The 19,928-nt window shown below is 40.5% G+C and overlaps 1 protein-coding gene across 2 annotated transcripts in view; it reads right to left on the bottom strand.

Annotated features, from left to right (window-relative positions):
- LOC126274306 (solute carrier family 12 member 8) overlaps positions 1-19,928 on the bottom strand; it is a 167,968-nt gene that overhangs the window by 21,983 nt on the left and 126,057 nt on the right. For both annotated transcript variants that reach the window (XM_049977103.1, XM_049977102.1), the window contains exon 11: positions 951-1,106. In XM_049977103.1, coding sequence (XP_049833060.1) covers positions 951-1,106 — 156 coding nt within the window. The remainder of the gene's footprint in view (positions 1-950; positions 1,107-19,928) is intronic.

Genomic DNA, 19,928 nt, shown 5'->3' with positions numbered 1-19,928 from the left:
GAGTGGTGGGAGACTGGAAAGATAAGGCATGGGAGATTTGTTTTTGTACGAGGATGGGAGCATAATTACGGTCAGTGAAGGCTTCAGTGAGACCCTCGGTATATTTTGAGAGGGACTGCTCGTCACTGCAGATGTGACAACCAAGGGTGGCTAAGCTGTATGGAAGGGACTTCTTGGTATGGAATGGGTGGCAGCTGTCAAAGTGGAGGTATTGCTGGTGGTTAGTAGGTTTGATATAGACGGAGGTACTAATGTAGCTGTCTCTGAGGTGGAAGGGACTTCTTGGTATGGAATGGGTGGCAGCTGTCAAAGTGGAGGTATTGCTGGTGGTTAGTAGGTTTGATGTGGACGGAGGTACTAATGTAGCCGTCTCTGAGGTGAAGGTCAACATCTACGAAGGTGGCTTGTTGAGTTGAGTAGGACCAGGTGAAGCAAATGGGGGAGAAGTTGTTGAGGTTCTGGACGAATGTGAATGAGGTGTCCTCACTTTCAATTCAGACAGCAAATATGTCATCAATGAATCTGAACCTGTCCCCTCACCTGCAACACTTCATTGTCCACCACTCCCACCATACTATCCCTCCCCCTCCCCGCCCCAGCCTCCTCCTTACCCCCACACAGTCGCCACTCCCATCATGCACTGGTGCTGCTGCCCGCAATGTAGTTTCAACTCTCTGAGACTGCGAATGAGTTTGCAAGTTGCGTATGCATGAGTGTGTGTGTGCAGGTGTGTGTATGTGTGTCTACTGCTGACAAAGATGTCAATGGCTGAAACCTATAATTGTGTGAATCTTTTAGTTGAAACATGGAAGGTTGAAATACTTGTAAAGTAATGTAATGACTTTATGTTAATATTGATAAAAGGCCTTTCTTTGCTGTATTGAAACATAACCTCCTCTGAATTAACTAACATCTGCCACATTAATAGCATTAAGTTTGGGAATACTAACACCTCCAAGTGACAGCCACCTATTGCAGAATGGTGAGTACCAGTTTTTCAGTTTTGAATGAATGTGTGCATTCTGGACAGCTGGTTGATGATTTCCTGCTTGAGATGTAGTCTGTTCTTCTGGAGATGACACCAGACTTGAAGAACGTTGTAAAATCTGAAAAAGAATTTTTTTTTAAATAAATACAAATTCAGATTTTTATAAGAAATAAAAGCAATAGTTGTATACCAACAGACATCACAGATTCTGATGCCATGTAGCTAACAATGATCCTCCACAGTATGTTTACATGAACTATATATTTAAAAGATACCTATTTCCTTCCAAACCAATCATGCTGCAAAATGGAAGTACACAAAATACTTAATTGATGAGCTCATTGTAAGATGGACAACTCCACTTTTCAACTTTTTACAGGAGCGGCCAAAACCTAATATACATATATCTGCATTGCATACAGTACTCAATATTTTTCAGGTGACTTATGACCCCTGAAAAATAAATTTCAGTTCATTTTTTGATATAGAGTGAATAAAAAAGCAGAAATTTGTGAATAAATTTAGGAGCCCTCTGGAGTGTTTTTTTTCCCCTTCTTCTTTTTACACATGTGAGGATTTGTCCAAGTTTGATTCTGATGGCAGACATTTTTAACTTATCTATGCAATTTTGAAATTGGTGAGGTTGACACTGTATAAAGAAAATTGATTTTATCACCTTTCTTGATTGTAATAAAAGGCAATCAGTATAAATAAATAGCCCATAGTACCAAACCTCTAATTACATAAAGCAAAAACACAGTGAGGTATTATATTCTTAATTTCTTTATTACACACAAACTTTTCTCAAAGAGAAAACAAGTTTGCAAAAATAAATATTCTTGTGATGCTGCTTAACTACTTAATGCTCTCAATTACAATTTCTCAATGATCAGTACCTAACTTTCAATATGGACATCAAATTCAACTTCATTCTGACATTGTACTGAATTTTTCCCAAGTATGTTTCATGTCACTGTACCATCTGAATGTCTAGCCACTTTGCTACATAGAGTTTGATCAACAGCTTTTTGATAATGTTAACTTTCTGAGGGTTGATTTTGCAGCACACTGGAATCAGTATGTGGTTATCATGCAGAAATCATTTAAACATCCTGGTATAGAAAGAGAAGTTCTAATGTCATTGAAGCAATTCAGCTCTCCTTCGACAAGAATACTTTTTCTGGTTTTTGATCACATTGTGAAGCAACATTTCAAACTCAGACAGCCAAAAATTCAAGTTTTGGGTGATATATCTGCTGCTTTTGCTTGCTCTCTCCAATTACATGGAATCCAGTCTTTTCCATACATCTTCAATGTCCTATGTTTGGCATATATTTCATGGTAATCTTATGTTAAAAATTATATTTTTCCTTCTAATACTTTTTCCCAGTATGTCAAATATTCTGTCTCGGGTAAGGAAAGAGTGGCCAGTAAGATGAAAAATTAATTCGAGAGATTTTATATTCCTTGGGGCACGTTTAGAGCCAGAAACAACACATCATGAAAGCACTAATTTTTGTTCTGTTCTGCAGAATCATCTGAAAATAAGATGAATAGTATCTGTGAAATGCTATTCCTCATTTTGAAACTGTCCACAAAGATTATCACGTACAGCAGTAACAGCTTTGAAGGTTTCTGCGGTTCATGTTCACACCAACACTATGAATTGAGGGGTACTGTTTTGTTATTATGAAGACCCAGTCAGAATTGACAAATTATAACAGTACAGCTGACAGCTGTAATACGCAGTCTGGGTAGATACAAATTTTCCTGCACAGGGTTCCGTCACACTGGAAGTGCTTTGTGGTATAGGAGCACCAGAGAACCATTCCTGTCATCTTATTGGCTGCCGCTGGAGTTGTCCACACATGAAGTAGCAATGTAATAGGGTTGTCCCAATTTTGTTTTGCAGGTCACAATTCACATTCATTTTGAACAGCTTTCAATCAGTTTTTTCAAACTTGAAAAGATTATGATTACATTGAACTTCGAGGACTACTGGAGTTAGTTAAAATCTAAGTTAAGTAAAAAAATAAAAGATTTGTCCATCTTTGATAATCAGCCTGCTCAGTTATTTCCATTCTATGGTTTTAAAATGTCACCTTTCTTTAATATCTTAACTAATAATGCAAAAATAAAATAAGGCATGTAAAATACATACATTCAATAATATGATCAAAATATGGTTGGAACTATGACCATGCCTAGAATGACTACACTAGAAAGCAGTAAAAATAAATACATGTGTGAACTACACATGATCATCATCTTAAAGGTTTTTCAGTATATAAAATGGTTGCAGTAGAAGTGTATGGAGATATATGACACAAAGTAAATACTGGAAATGTGGAAAGTGATAAGGTTCTGAATACTCTCAATGGTAAACCCATAACATAACATTATTCTTTTGTTGGTAGAACTGATAACTCTGTAGCCGCATCTGTGATACTAGTGAAGAATAGGCAATTTTTACAGGGAAAAGTGAAGCATATTTAATATGTATCAAACAATAGAAAATCCAGGATGGAATGTAACAATATTATGAAGAGGATAGTTGCTATTCACAAGACAGCAGAGATGCGGAGTCGGAAATAGGCACAACACAAAGACTGTCACAAAATGATCTTTTGGCCAGCAAAGCCTCTACCTTCAGCTGCCGTATTCTGTGGTCTCGTGTGTGTGTGTGTGTGTGTGTGTGTGTGTGTGTGTGAGCGTATGAAACGGCCTTGTTGGCCGAAAGCTCATTTTGTGACGGCCTTTTTGTAGCACCTATCTGTGACTCTGCATCTCTGCTAAATGACATGTACCTATCTTAATATTGCAAATGTAAGTATGTTCCTTTATATATATATATATATATATATATATATATATATATATATATATATATCCTTTACCTGGGTAATTGAATATTTCGTGTTCTGAGGTTTAGCATTTAAAGAATTACGAAAAGTAGGTTGTATTTTGCCAATAGTAAACACTGTCAAATATCAAGTAATATTCATGATAAGGAGTGTTTAAAAGTTGCATATAACTGTGAATAAGTTAATTAACATTTAAAAGTTGCATATAACTGTGAATAAGTTAATTAACGTATACTGCAGTTCAGTGAGTGCTAAGTTCTTGCTTTTACAGAGAAATAGCTAAATTTTTGCAATCTAACATACACTTAAAAAGTGCCAATCTGCAGGCCATATTTTTGCAGCTCCTAAACAGTGATAATTTGTGTCATGTGAATTGTGTTAAGTGGTTTAGTTACCTTTTTAAGCATTAAATCTGTGTATCAAGGTGTGATAAATGTAGCTGTAGACTATCAATGACTGGTCACAGAGCAGCAGGTATCATCTCTGAAATACAGTAGAAAATATAGGGACAAGCAATTCAGGGAGGATTGGAGCAGCAAGCTGAAAAAGAAACTCACTTGAAATTCAGTCATATGGATGTTTTACCCACTTCTCCCCCTAAAATTAAAAAAAAAATACATATTATCTCAAATATAAAAGCTCATTTGACTTTGATAGTGATTTCAACACAGTACTAATGAATTGTTCCAATGTAATAAATTGACCTATTGTCTTTTCTGAAATGCATATTGCATCATTGACTTAGGAAATTTTTCCAGAGAGATTGAAATATGCTGGTGTTAAACTTCTCCACAAGAAAGAGGATAGGAGATACATTAATAGCTATTAACTGGTTTCACTGGTGACATCATTTTCCAAAGTTTTTGAGGTGGTGATATCCTCTAGGTTTGTATCCTACCTGAACAACAACATTTCCTTAGTATCAAAGTTTGGATTTCAGAAGAGTTGCTCTACTGAGAATGTCAGTTACATGTTCGCTCACCAAAGTTTACAAACATTAAATAAAATATGTACCTGACTGTATTTGCTGTTACTTATCTGATGAATTTTACTGTGTAAATCACAATAGTCTTCAAAGTAAACTGAGGTTTTATGGTACTGATGGTACAGCCAACAAAAGAATAATGTCATATCTGACCTAAAGATGGCAGACAGTTGTATTTAGTAATTCAAATAACATAAGCGGGGGAAGTTCTTTTAACTGGATAGAAATTGCTTTTGGGGTTCCACAGGACTCAACCTAGGCCAACTATTATTTCTCATATATGTGAATGATCTTATGTCTAATATATAACAAGCAGAAGTAATAAGATACAGGTTCTGCCTTTTTGCAAACACACTGTTTTATCTTTTTACTCTAACATGTTTCAGCACCTCTGTGCCATCATAAGTGGGTTTTTGTTTACTGAAAACTGCAAAAAGTGAACATATTTTAGGTTGTAACTGAACTAACAAAGTTAGGCTTAAAGAAAGTTTAGCTTCTTACTGTGATTTTACATTACATGGTATTGCAGGACCAACTGTATGGTGCCCTGTGCTGGTAGCCTGTCATCTGCAAACCAAATGACGCAAATGTGGATTTCATGGGTGAGTTAATACTTTCCTTGATTTTTGAAAAATGTGGTGTTGGCATGTCAAAATGTTTTGCATATAAATTTGTTACCACTCTGTTTTGTTGTGATTAATCCTCCTCCTCTTGTATTCTGAGGACACTGCACACACATATTAATATATTTTGTTAATTTAATTTTTTATAAATGCCATTTTGCTTTGCAAAACATGGTGAGCACTATGTTGTTGTGTTTCTTCACACCATCAGTGTTGCTATTATAGTTTGGTTGTGATTATGGCTATTAGGTGGTCAGCAAATGTGCTATGGGTGCTGTTACTTTTTAGGCCTCTGAGTTGTTCTGAGTATCTTTAAGTCCCTCCATGTTTATCCTATGTATAGTGATTGAGAAGTGTTGCACATGGGATCATATGATCTTGATCTGTTGAATTTATCTGTGTTTCCTGTGTTCTGAGGTTTTCCTGTGCTGACACATCTGTCCTGAGGCCCCTAATTGTTGATCCCATTGGCAGCCCTTCATGTTGGGACTAAAATTATTTGTTTAACATAAAGTAGTTTTGTGCTGTTATGGTCTTGAGTATTGTTGCTATTTCATTAATGTGTGAAACTAGGATGTTTCCTTGTTGTTTTAGTCTTTGTATGGTGATGCTGAGTGTTTCATTTACTAGAATATTAGACTAGTGTACATTGTGTGACATGAAATGATATGAGGCTTTCTGTGTCTGGTATGTCTACATTCTTGATTCTCTTCACTAGTTCCATTGAGTTTTCTAGGTTTCTGTTGTTTTCAGATGTATGTAAGTTCTTTAGTAATAAGTGTATATGAGGGGGGACCCAAAAATAACCAGAATTTCTTTCTAGAAAGCATATACTTTATTGTTTTCAAATACAACCTTAATCTCCTTAGAAGTACTCTCCATTAGCATTAATACACTTGTCCAAATGTTCATTCCAGTGTTCGAAGCACCTTTCAAATTCATCCTCTTTGATACCTGCTAGCACTTTAATGACATTGCTTTTTACATCTTCCACATCCACAAAATGCTTCCCTCTCAAGTCTCTTTTCATCCTCGGGAATAGGAAGAAGTCCGAGTATGCGAAATCCGGCGAATAGGGAGTATGGGTCAAAGTAGTCATCTTCGTTGAGGCCAAAAACTGGTGAACGCTGAGAGCCGTGTGCGCGAGAGCGTTGTCGTGATGCAGGAACCACACGCCAGAATCCCACAAAGCCGAACGTTTTCGGGACGAACTTCTGCGAAGCCGTTTCATAACCTCCAAATACAATTGTTGGTTTACTGTCTGGTTTTCAGGGACAAATTCAGAGTGTATGATCCCTTTGATGTCAAAAAAACAGATCAACATCATTTTCAAATTAGATTTCACTTGTCGAGCTTTTTTTGGTCGAGGTGAGCCAGGTGACTTCCATTGTGACGACTGTTGTTTACTTTCTGGATCGTACCCATAGCACCATGACTCATCACCTGTAATGATTTTCTTGAAAAAATGTGGATCATCTTGGAAGACGTCCTTCATTTTGTGACAACCTTGAACGCGACGATCCCTTTGATCTCCGGTAAGAAGCTTTGGCACGAATTTTGCTGCCACTCTTCGCATTCCCAAATCAATAGTCAAGATGTGCTGAATTGAGCTCCAGGACAAGTTCTCGAGTTGGTTGATTGTCCTGTGTCGATATTCACTGAGGAGATTACGGATTTTGTCAATATAGCCTTCGCTTCGAGCTGTTGAAGGTCGACCTCAACAGGGCTGATCTTCAATCACCATTTCTCCCTTTTTAAACCGAGAAAACCATTCATACACTTGCGTTTTACTAAGAGCATGGTCTTTGTAGGCCATCTGAATCATCGCAACAGTTTCTGCTGTGTTCTTGCCGAGCAAGAAACAAAACTTCACTGCCCGTGCATTGTTCGTAAAAACCAGCCATTTCCTGGTGTCACGTCTGCACTGTACGCACACTCAAAGAAACCACACTTCTCACTGTTGGGTGACACCGCGTGGCAGAATGACTCAGCAGGGCACCTACTACAACCCTCTGGCAGTGCAACCTGCTACTACAAATACACGATGTGCAGCATTATGATTCCGGTTACTTTTGGGTCCCCCCTCGTATGTTGGGCTAGGTGGTATGATGAAGCCTTTCTGAAGTCCCTTTCTGTTCACATATTTATTGCTTATTTATTTACTGCTTATTTAGCCTGACCATATTAGAACCTTAAGGCCCTCTCTTATGTCTGACCAGGAACAACACATACAAAAAATATTACATCAGAGTCAAATTACGAATAATTTGCAATAACAATAATAATTATAATAATTAGCATTATTAATGAAGAATAATACCTGGCAATAATGACAATAATACTGGAAGCATTAAGAATAGTGTTGATTAGTTTAGCACTTTTGAAGCCTTGTTTGGTATTACAAGTGGAAAGGATAATGAAAGGGGAGGAGATTGAAATGAAATTGACAATGGCTGTTAGGAAAGAAGAGACTTTCAATAGAGTGCTCTGTAGACAAGGGGAGGGGAAAGTGGTGGTGGAGGGTGGGTTATTGGGAGTGAGCTGCAGCTGCACATTACAAAGCCATCAGCATACAAGTTATATGCTCCAAAAACATATATCACTGCTTTATATTTCCAGATTAACAATCTGAAAACGTGGTCTAGGTCTGAGGAGAATAATTTTGGTGATACTAAAATCTTATCATGACTCTTCTTTCCAATTTTAATTTCACACTATCCTGATGAAGTGTAATGGAAGCTGTAACAGTGGAATATACACTACCTGATCAAAAGTATACGGATACATATTAGTGGACATGAATATGGAGAGTGTTCTACCTTCGCCTTTGTGCAGCTGCTATTGTGATAGAAGGTGGGTCATCAGCTGTCTTCTGAAGTTTGAAATGATTTTAATTCCTCTAATATTTTTAGAAAGATCATTCTAAAGTTCAATGCCTGATACAGAGAATGATTTAGAGAACGTGGCAGTGTTGTTTAGAGGTGAAGAGAGGATTTAACTTTGTTGAGAATGAGTATTTCTGCTGTGTTGTTCCAATAATTGTGAAGGGTTGAAGGCAAATAGGAAGAAATGCACTGGTTGAAAAGGCAATACAGCAAACACTGGTTATGATAATCTCTACATTTATTGCCACATAGCCATGATAATTGTTCAAAGTCAAATATCGTACATATGTTGCACTCAAGCATTCATCACCAGTTCCGGCCAATGTGAGCGCTCATAAGAAAGTCCCTGGAAAATAGGTTCACCATTATAAAGAATGGAGAGTATTAGTGACTCTACAAGTTTCTTTTTAAGTTTGAGAAGAAATACTTTTCTATACTTCTATAGCGAATGAAGTGATGCTCACTCTAGTTGTAACAAATAACCATGAGCATTTTCGGGTGACTGTATAATTTACAGTAATGCAACAAATGCTGAAGTTAAGAATCAAGATATGTGTTTGCAAATGGAGTGCTTACTAGTTGGGAGAAAGATTGTATAATCACAACATGAGGTTTTTTTACCAGGTTCCAGTATTATAAGCTGGGAGACACCATGGAGATCACAGTTAGGTACAGTTAAGTGGGAGAGGTGAAACTTACATAAAAAATAAGTATTATCTTAAGTGTAACAATATACTGCATCACCCCACAGCATAGATTTAGGACTGGATGATTTTAATACAGCATATGACTGAGAAGCTTTTCTAGTACATACACTTGAGCAACATGTATTTCATTTCTGACAAATTTTGAAAAAAAATTGAAGGGAATGAATTGCTGTTTTGGAGTACAAACATGCAGAGTCCATCCCCCCCCCCCCCCCCCCCTCCCCATACCACTCTTCTAATACAAATCAGTTGTGACCTACGCAAGTACTGACTCAGTCAGTGTCCAAAGGGCTGACACAGTACATAAACAAACAAACAAACAGGGAACAAAAAAATCAAATATTTGTGACTGCATGTTGACTATAACACAGCAAAATACTCTATAACCAATATAAAGAATATGTGTAAGGAAACATAATTATTCTTGTTGGTTTAACAGTGATGTCAAGCGTGTGCTCTAAGGTGGTGCTTCAAAGCTTGCTGCAGCAGCAGCTGGTAAGCCAACAGCATTTGTTCTCTGCCACTTGCATTCTGTAACTCTTCTTTTATGACTATTGGTTAACTGATGATACGAGAACTAGGATAAAATGTTGGTCAACAATTTCATTAAAAAAAAATCGTGTGTAAGATTTATGGTGTCATTTGGATATAGTAAACTGTAGGGCAGCGTACTCACAAGAGATGAAAAAATAAAAAAAATAAAAAAATCCTGGCCACAGAAGAATGAAACCGATACCTGCAGTTCATCATAGTGTGGAAAGAAACTGGAGTTTGTACTGCATAGTATAAACAGTCAGAAATAAACTACTGTTTATTTATAATTACACTGTTTCTCCATTGGTTCACAGGCGCAGCGTCAGTTAATGGTGGGGAAGCTGCACAGTATTTTGATGAGGCAGTTGCTTGTCATCTTCAGGTGCTTACTGAAGATGATAGGTAGCTGTCTTGTCAAAATATTGTGCAGCTTCCACGACATTATTCGACATGATCCCATGAACCAATGAAGCAGTTACCATGTCAGGAAAGCACTCTGTGTCTTCCCTCTTGCTGCTACAGAAACAGTCGCCTTTAAAGAAAGAGAAGAATGTTTTATTGTTTGTCTAATAAAAGGGACTCAATAATGCCTAATGGAAAAGAGCACTAGCTCTTTTTCCAGCATACATACACACATTCACATTTATCAACACAGACACCCAAATGCATATTTCTGTGGCCATGGCAAGTGGACTGTGGCCATGGGAATGTGTGTGTGTGTGTGTGTGTGTGTGTGTGTGTGTGTGTGTGTGTGTTTGTGTTTGTACTGTTGCTGGGAGAAGAGCTAGTGCTCATCAATCCACTACACGTGAGTGGCTGCCTTCCCCTTATTTTATGTATCGCTCCCTCCAGTAATTTCCATTAGTGTTACATACATCATTTTTTGTAAACAGGGTGGTCCATTGATAGTGACTGGGCCAAATATCTCATGAAATAAGCATCAAACGAAAAAACTACAAAGAACGAAACTCGTGTAGCTTTAAGGGGGAAATCAGATGGCGCTATGGCTGGTCCACTAGATGGCGCTGCCATAGGTCAAACAGATATCAACAGCATTTTTTTAAAATAGGAACCATCATTTTTTATTACATATTCGAATAGTAAGTAAAGAAATATGAATGTTTTAGTTGGACCACTTTTTTCACTTTGTGATAGATGGCGCTATAATAGTCACAAATGTATAAGTACATGGTATCACGTAACATTCTGCCAGTGCAGATGGTATTTGCTTCGTGATACATTACCCGTGTTAAAATGGACTGTTTGCCAATTGCTCGGTATCCTGGATGACATCATCCAAGTGTCCAGACTGTTAGCTGGATAGTTACGTTATTTAAGAAAACAGGAAGTGTTCAGCCACATATGAAACGTCAACCATGACCTGCAACAAATGATGATGCCCAAGTAGGTGTTTTAGCTGCTGTCACGACTAATCCGCACACCAGTAGCAAACAAATTGCACGAAAATCGGGAATCTCAAAAACGTTGATGTTGAGAACGCTACATCAACATAGATTGCACCCGTACCATATTTATATGCACCAGGAATTGCATGGCGATGACTTTGAATGTCGTGTACAGTTCTGTCACTGGGCACAAGAGAAATTACGAGATGATGACAGATTTTTTGCACGCGTTCTATTTAGCGACGAAGCATCATTCACCAACAGCAATAACATAAACCGGCATAATATGCACTATTGGGCAATGGAAAATCAACAATGGCTGCGACAAGTGGAACATCAGCAACCTTGGCAGGTTAATGTATGGTGTGGCATTATGAGAGGAAGGATAACTGGCCCCCATTTTATTGATGGCAGTATAAATGGTGCAGTGCATGCTGATTTTCTATGTAATGTTCTACAGATGTTACTACAAGGTGTTTCACTGCATGACAGAATGGCGAAGTACTTCCAACATGACGGATGTCCGGCACATAGCTCGCTTGCGGTTGAAGCGGTACTGAATAGCATATTTCATGACAGGTGGATTGGTCGTCGAAGCACCATACCGTGGCCCGCATGTTCACCGGATCTGATGTCCCCAGATTTCTTTATGTGGGGAAAGTTGAAGGATACTTGCTATCGTGATCCACCGACAACACCTGACAACATGCATCAGCACATTGTCAATGCATGTACAAACATTACGGATGGCGAACTACTTGCTGTTGAGAGGAATGTTGTTACATGTATTGCCAAATGTATTGAGGTTGACGGACATCATTTTGAGCATTTATTGCATTAATGTGGTATTTAGAGGTAATCACGCTGTAACAGCATGTGTTCTCAGAAATGACAAGTTCACAAAGGTACATGTATCACATTGGAACAACCGAAATACAATGTTCAAACGTACCTACATTCTGTATTTTAATTTAAAAAACCTATCTGTTACCAACTGTTTGTCTAAAAATGTGAGCCATATGTTTGTGACTATTACAGCACCATCTCTCACGAAGTGAAAAAAGTTCATATTTCTTTACCTACCACATGAATATGTAATAAAAATGGGGGTTCCTATTTTAAAAAATGCAGTTGATATCTGTTTGACCTATGACAGTGCCATCTAGCGGGCCAACCATAGCGCCATCTGGTTTCCTCCTTCGAGCTAGACAAGTTTCGTTCTTTATAGTTCTTTCGTTTGACGCTCGTTCTTTATAGTTCTATCGTTTGACGCTTATTTTATGAGATATTTGGCCTGGTCACGATCAACGGACCACCATGTATGTAATATTACTGCTTTCACTTTCACTTTATATATTAAATGTTATTTCTAAAAGGCTTTCTTTTGAATCATTTTGTGCAAGATTCTTATTTGTGTGTGGAATTGCAACATGATTGTTGACAAGAGTGACTACAGTTTCAGTTGACAAGAGCAACTGCACTTTTCATGTGTGTCTCTTGTTCATTTGACGATGATGTCCAGCATGTCCTTTAAGGTGGTGCTTCAAAGCCTGCTGCAGCAGCAGCTGGAAAGCCAACAGCATTTGGAATTGCAACAGCAGAAACACACAGTATTGTTGAACAGGGTGTTAACTCAATTATTGGCAAAATCACAGCAACTGCCAGCCCATCAACCTCCCTTCCCCACCTACGATGAATCTGTAAGCTACTGGGAGGCATATGAGAAGCACTTATGGCAACACTTCACTGTCTTCCAGGTAGGGGATGCCACTAGCATTAAGGCTTGTTTTTCTCTCTTGATTGCCCCCCCCCCCCCTCCTCCCCTCCCAACATGCCACTTGTTAGGAAAATTGGCCTCACTTCAGGAACCTGCTTCCCTCTCTTTTGACAAAATTTGTCACTTGTTGTCATCTCATTATATATGTATGTTATTTCCGTAAGTCTGGAATAAATATCAGTGAAGGAAAGAACCTCATCAATCATATCACACTTGGGCTGCTGAATTGCAGGGTGTCAGTCAGAAAAGCTGCTTTGTTATCTCTCCACGTATGGAGTTGTACACTGATATTCTGGTCCAAGACGCACTCATTAGGTCGGTCCATGATAAAGAGGTACACCAGGGGCCACTACAGTTTGAAGATCCCTCCTTGGACAAGGTCAAGGTCATTTCTACTGTTCAATCATTTTAATTTGCTCATGTGGCTGGCTGCCAATTGGATTCCTGGGCAGACATGGCCACTGTCAAATTGGACAGCAACAGGCACTCAGGTTTGGGTGCATGCTCTGAGGCAGGAAGCACAGCAAAGCAGCCCACTTGTACACCCCATGTCCACGGCATGCTGATTATTGCAACCCCCTTCTGTCATGCCTTGATTGTTTTGTTCACCATGACTGGCCAGACTACCTCAAGTGTTTGTGTTTCTGCCACCACTGTCAGAAGAAAGGAAACATTGCAGCAGTATGTCAACTGTTGTCTGCTGGTGCTGCACACTCATCCCCCCAATCAATGGATATTAATGTCATCAGACCTACGTGTGATAACACTGTGGTGATTCCTAACAAGACGTTAATCAATGTGCAAATCAATGGAAAGTTGTTTCAGTTGCAAATCAATGTGTCTCAGCATTTCTTATCAGTTCTCATGTATTGTCTCCAGCAACACATCATCTTATTACCAACAACAGACAAAAGATCCACATTATCAGACAATTGATGGTGGACATATTGGAAAACTTGTTTGGCTTGGGTGCTTTCACTGCATTTGGATTCACAGTTATCGATTTGATTAATCAGGTATCTGAGCATGCACTGTACCGGGAACTTGATGAACTTTACGACAGTTTTTTGGATATTTTTTTCCGAGGCTTTGCAGGATTAAAGCAATGGCACAACCTCATTTTTTTCATACGCAGCTGGTGCCACTGTCATTTTGTGATCGAGATAAGAAGTAACTTGACAGGTGGACAGCTTTAGAGGTAACTGAACCTATTTTGTTCAGCCAGTAAGCTACAATGCTTGTAATCCTAAAGAAATCACCCAGAAAACTCTGTCTATGTATTGATTTTAAGGTGATGATCAATACACAGGCTGTGGCTGACACATATTCCATCCCATGTCCAGAGGAATTGGTGACAAAACAGGTGAGAGGACATTGTTTTTCCAAGGTGGAGTTATTGGAGGCACCACCTTATCGCAGCACTGTCTGTGTGGGCAGGAGAGTTTGTGTGCTCCAAGGAAGCTGAGAGCTATATCGCCGGTAGCGTAGCTACTGTCAAGTCCAACCTAGCCGGGCAGGTCTCAGCAGAGGAGCCAGACAAAGTGTGCCTCACAACGACCCATCTTATATCCTGTATCCTATATATCCTATTCCCTACCCTCTCCTCAGTTACCATTCCTTTTCTTTCTCTAATTACCTTAACACACCACTGCCTTGTGGTTGGTCTCGGGAGGGATGAAGGCTAAGGGAGAAAACCCTGAAAGAAAATCTGGAGTGAGGCCCCAAAGGCAGTTGGAAGGTGTACTACATCCCCTTTCGGCAGCTCCTGCAACCAAAGTGATACCAGACGTATTGGCTTGCCTTTCCTCTGGATATTATCACTTAGGTCGAGAGGGAGACCGTGATGATTGGGCAACTCACGTGTCTTCATATTCATCGCTCAGGCTTGTATCATCCTGGAGAGGACACTTCAGTGACATCCAAGGACTTCGGCACAACACGGGAAGAGGCAGTTACCGGTTATAAGCTCTATCTGATTGGCGTAAGACTTGAGTGCCAGGGGCCACTTCCGACGGTGGGAGAGATTACTGGATCTCATTGGACAGCTACCGCCCGCCTCAAGTGGGCAGCCCCCAGCCAATAAGGTGCTGTCCCGCCACTATCCGCTTGCATCATGGGGTGTGCGAAGCTTAGAAGTAATATTCAACAAGCGGTTTGATATAGTACACCTACCAACAACAAAAATGAAATAATAAAGAAATCACTATTTCGTATTGCCACCTGGAATGTTAGGACCATGTGTCCAAGGTACATTGACGATGCCCAAGACGTTGATTTCATCCATAAGACTGCCGTAATTGACAGAGAGCTCCATCGTTTGAATGTAGACATCACGGGACTGCAGGAGACGCGGCTTCCAGACGCGGGCTCTATCAAGGAGGATAATTACACATTCTTCTGGCAGGGGAAGTCTCAAGACAAGCCAAGACTTCATGGCATAGGATTTGCTGTTAAAAACGCCCTCCTGGACTGTACTGTGCCACCATCTGGTGGAACAGAGCGAATTATTGATTTCAAAATATGCTCCTCAAGTGGCACTGTCAACATCCTAAATGTGTACGCTCCTACCTTATCATCCAGCATGGAAGAGAAGGATCTGTTTTATGACTTACTCAGTGACAGAATAGCTAAGGTACCTAGCACTGAGACACTGTATATTCTAGGGGACTTTAATGGTAGAGTTGGATCAGATAACGACATATTGCCGAATTACCTGGGACATCATGGGGTGGGAAAAATGAATGAAAATGGCCAGAGACTGCTTGAAGTTTGCTGCTTTTATGGACTCTGTATCACAAACACATATTTCCAGCTTAAGGATCAGCACAAGGTGTCTTGGAGACACCCGCACTCTCATCACTGGCACCAACTTGACTTAGTCATAGCTAGGCGTACTGGTCTCAAAAATGCGCTCTTGACACGAAGTTATCATTGTGCTGATTGCAACACAGACCATGCCCTAGTGGCGTGCACATTGAGGCTCGCTCCTAAGAAATGTCACCACACTAAACCGAGCGGTCATCCCCGTGTCAACACAGATCATGTTCATGACACACAAAGAAAGCAGGATTTTGCCAGTAATTTTGAAAGTGCTTTCCCAGGAAACGTGCAAGCAGAAAGGAATGTTGATAAGAAATGGGCAATACTCTCGGGTGCAATCTACAACTCAGCAGTATTGGCCTATGGAATAAAAGGAAAAAGAAATAAGGACTGGTACAAGCAAAATTTGGAAGAGATGGAACCAGTCACTGAGGCTAAACGGAAAGCCCTGCCTGCTTACAAAAGAAACCCAAATGAAAGAACTCGAGATGACCTACGAAAAGCAAGAACAGGGCACAGCAAACATCCAGGAGATGCGCAGATAACTACTGGCTGAATTTATGTGCAGGTATACAGAAATTGTCTGACTCTGGGAATGCTAAGGCAATGTATGTTGGTATTAAGAAAGCAATTGGACCAACTGTCAGAGAAACAGCTCCTCTGAAGTCCAAGACGGGTGAAGTCATTACTGATGGAGGCAAACAAATGGAACGCTGGGTTGAACACTACCTCGAGTTGTATGCAGCCGAGAATGAAGTTAGCAAGGATGCATGAGACACCATCAAACAAATGCCAGTTATGGAAGAACTAGATGCAATGACTACTATGGAAGAACTTAGTAGAGAAATAGATTCTCTTGCTAACGGAAAGGCCCCAGGTGAAGATGGGATCCCTGCAGAGGTTATTAAGTATAACAAGTCTGTTCTTCTCAAACATTTATATTCACTTATCACAACCAGCTGGGAAGAAGGTTATGTCCCAATGAGTATGTGGAATTCAAGGATGGTTACTCTATTTAAACAGAAAGGGAACTGAAGTGACTGTAACAATTACCGAGGCATTTCATTACTAAGTGTAGCCGGGAAAGCTTATTCAAGCGTCATCCTAATGCGATTACAGATCTTAGCTTCCAGAATCTACCCAGAATCTCAGTGTGGCTTCAGGTCTGGCCGATCAACGGTAGATATGATCTTCTCCTTAAGACAGCTACCAGAGAAATGTCGTGAGCAGCAGAGGCCACTTTATATTGCTTTCATTGACCTTGTTAAAGCATTTGATTTAGTGAGCAGAAATGGGCTTTTCAAACTGTTGCAGAAGATTGGATGCTCACCTACACTACTGCAGATAATTGTCTCTTTCCATGAGAAAACACAAGCAACAATTTGCTTCAATGGTAAAACATCAAAAGCATTCCCTGTTAATAGCGGTGTGAAACGGGTGTGTGTTAGCTCCTACATTGTTTGGGATTTTCTTTTCCCTTCTGCTCAGATTTGCCTTTCAAGACTGTGAGGAGGGAATGTATCTACATACGAGGTCTGATGGAAATCTTTTCAACATTGCTCGCCTCAAGGCCAAGACGAAAGTAAATGCAGTTGTTATCCATGAGTTATATGCGGACAATGCAGCTCTAGTAGCGAACACAGAAGATGAGCTGCAGTATATAATCAACAAATTATCAAATGCCTGTGAAAAGTTTGTTCTACTCATCAGCCTTCAAAAGACTAAGATCATGGCGCAGAGCACTATCAACCTTCCATCCATTAGCATTGATGGCAATCCTCTCCAGATAGTTGATGACTTTACCTACTTGGGATCCACAATATGTAGCAACTTGTCCATGGACACTGAACTTACTAACAGAATCGCAAAGGCATCATCTGTCATGGCTAGATTGAAAAACAGAGTATGGAACAACAGACTGCTTACCACAAAAACTAAATTAAAAGTCTACAATGCTCGTGTTATAAGCACCCTTCTCTATAGCTGTGAGACATGGACAACTCTTTCTAGGCATGAATCTCGACTCAACAGGTTCCATCTCGACTGTCTATGGAAGACCCTTCAGATTTATTGGAGAGATAGAGTACCCAACATCGAAGTCTTTCATCGTGCAAGCACAACCAGCAACTTTGCACTCCTGAGTCATCGACGTCTAAGATGGTTGGTACATGTCAGGTGCATGGATCCTGAACGGATACCGAAACAGCTGCTGTACGGCAAACTTCAGGAAGGCGTAAGGTCAGTGGGACGACCACATCTTCGTTTCAAGGATGTCTGCAAGAGAGACCTGACCAAGACCAGAATCAATTCAAATCGCTGGGAAAGCATTGCAGATGACCGTGTCAAGTGGCGAGTAACTGTGCGCAATGGCGTCAAGCTCTCAGAGGATGAACGCACACAGGAACAAATCAGGAAGAGGACAAAGCGAAGAGACAGAGCGGCTTCTGTTCGAAGTCCCTCAAATTTCACATGTGCAAACTGCAGTAGGGACTGTCACTCTCGAGTGGGACTTTTTAGCCACAACAGATGCTGCAGACTCTGAACCAAGGATGCTACACCATCATCCCTCAAGGATGGACGGATGCCATTTAAATCTGCAGGCTGCCACTCAACAAAAAACTACAGAACTTATTTGCCATCAACAACACCCCTGGTCTCCACACGTATAAAAGATTGGGGATAGCAAGTGCTCTGGCACTTTTTCCAACATTAGTTGGAGTAACTCACATAATGCATTCCCCACTGTATCAACTATCTTGACAATTTTGTGGTAATGGTTACCTCCACTGAGGAGCATCTGTGGAACCTTCAGCTTCCGTTTCAAACTGAGCAAGATGCAGGGGCCTCAAGTGCACTCTGGATAAATTTCACTTTTGACAACTTTCTATTAAATACCTCCAACACATTATCTCCTGGCGGGAACAGTCACATTGCTGCTATTGACACCCTTCCTTGACCCACTAACGAGAACGAGCTCAATGTTTTTTTAGGTACAGTTAGGCGTTATCATAAATTCACCCTAAGAGTGGCTACCACTGTGCATCCTCCTAACCATTACTGAAAAAAGGGGCACAGCTTTCTGAATGACTGCATGTGATGAAGCATTTCTGGCTTTGAAGGATAGCCTTCATTGCTGGCCCTGTGCAACCCTGACAATTCGGAGCAGCCAACTGCAATTGCTTCAAAGTTGCTTGATGTGGTCCACAGAATTATTTCCAAACCGAGAACGATACCCTCACTATTATTCACGCAATAAGGAAGTTTCATGTGTTTTTATATGGTGCTACATTTCATCATGTCAGGGATTACAAACCTTTAGTCTCTGTCTTTGTCCCAGCAGCACAGATGCAACACTGCCAACAGACAGGAGCAGTGGAGTCTGTTCTCAGTCACCACCATTAGAGATTCACTTTTGCACGACAGCTCAGCAATCCATTGTGGACACTTTATTGCTTCTGCCTATAAGGCCCCACACCAGTTTTGACCAGGAGGAAATCTTGCTTTTATCTTGATGTGGAAGCTCGGAAGGCAGCAGAAGGCTTTCCTATTATAAGCTGTTGTATTGTTCACACTATTAGCCACTGGGGGTCATCGAAGGTGAAGATGCTTGTTTGCCACTATGTCTACTAGGTAGGTATGAATGGGAAAACAGAATACTTCGTTGGTGCTTGTCCCAAATGTTCTCTGCCAGGCACGGCAACATGTCTAAAGGAGGTGGCCTGACGGAACTTTGGCCCATGTATTGGACCCTTTCTTTGATTGTTTTATGCTGCACCACAGACTGACTTTCGTCAATAGGACACTCTTGTTGATGCTAGAACACACTGTATTCCGGGTGGTTATTCCAGCTTCCCTTCAGTGGACATCCTTTGGCTCTTATGTCACAGCCACCGGGGGTCATCAAGGGTGAAAATGCCTGCTCGCCGCTACGTCTACTGACCCAGTGTCAACTGGGAAATTGAATACTCAGTTGCCACCTATCCCAAGTGTAAAGATCAACAGACCTATGTGGCTGGCACCCATGCTGCATTGGGAATGCCTACACCTGGACTTCACGGGCCCCATCTTGGACGAATTTTGATTGCTCGTCATTGCAGCTTGCTCCCATTTCACATACACTGTTAGTAGCCATATTATGGGCCTTTGACTCCCCCTGGCCAGATGTGTTTGGTCATTTTGATCATCGCATTCCGGTGGTTGTCCACTATCAGCCTGGTTGGAGACTCTTCAAGCAGCGGACAGGTGACATGCTGGTGGTGCACAATCACAATCAATTATGATCATGTGTGTGGGGCTGCCCTCATGTTCACTCTCTGTTTCAATCCATATATCAGAACTT

This window comes from Schistocerca gregaria, chromosome 1, assembly GCF_023897955.1.
Source record: "Schistocerca gregaria isolate iqSchGreg1 chromosome 1, iqSchGreg1.2, whole genome shotgun sequence".
Classification (NCBI taxonomy): Eukaryota; Metazoa; Arthropoda; class Insecta; order Orthoptera; family Acrididae; genus Schistocerca; species Schistocerca gregaria.
The sequence above is the reverse complement of the archived record's forward strand: the minus strand, read 5'-3'. Positions and strand labels throughout refer to the sequence as shown.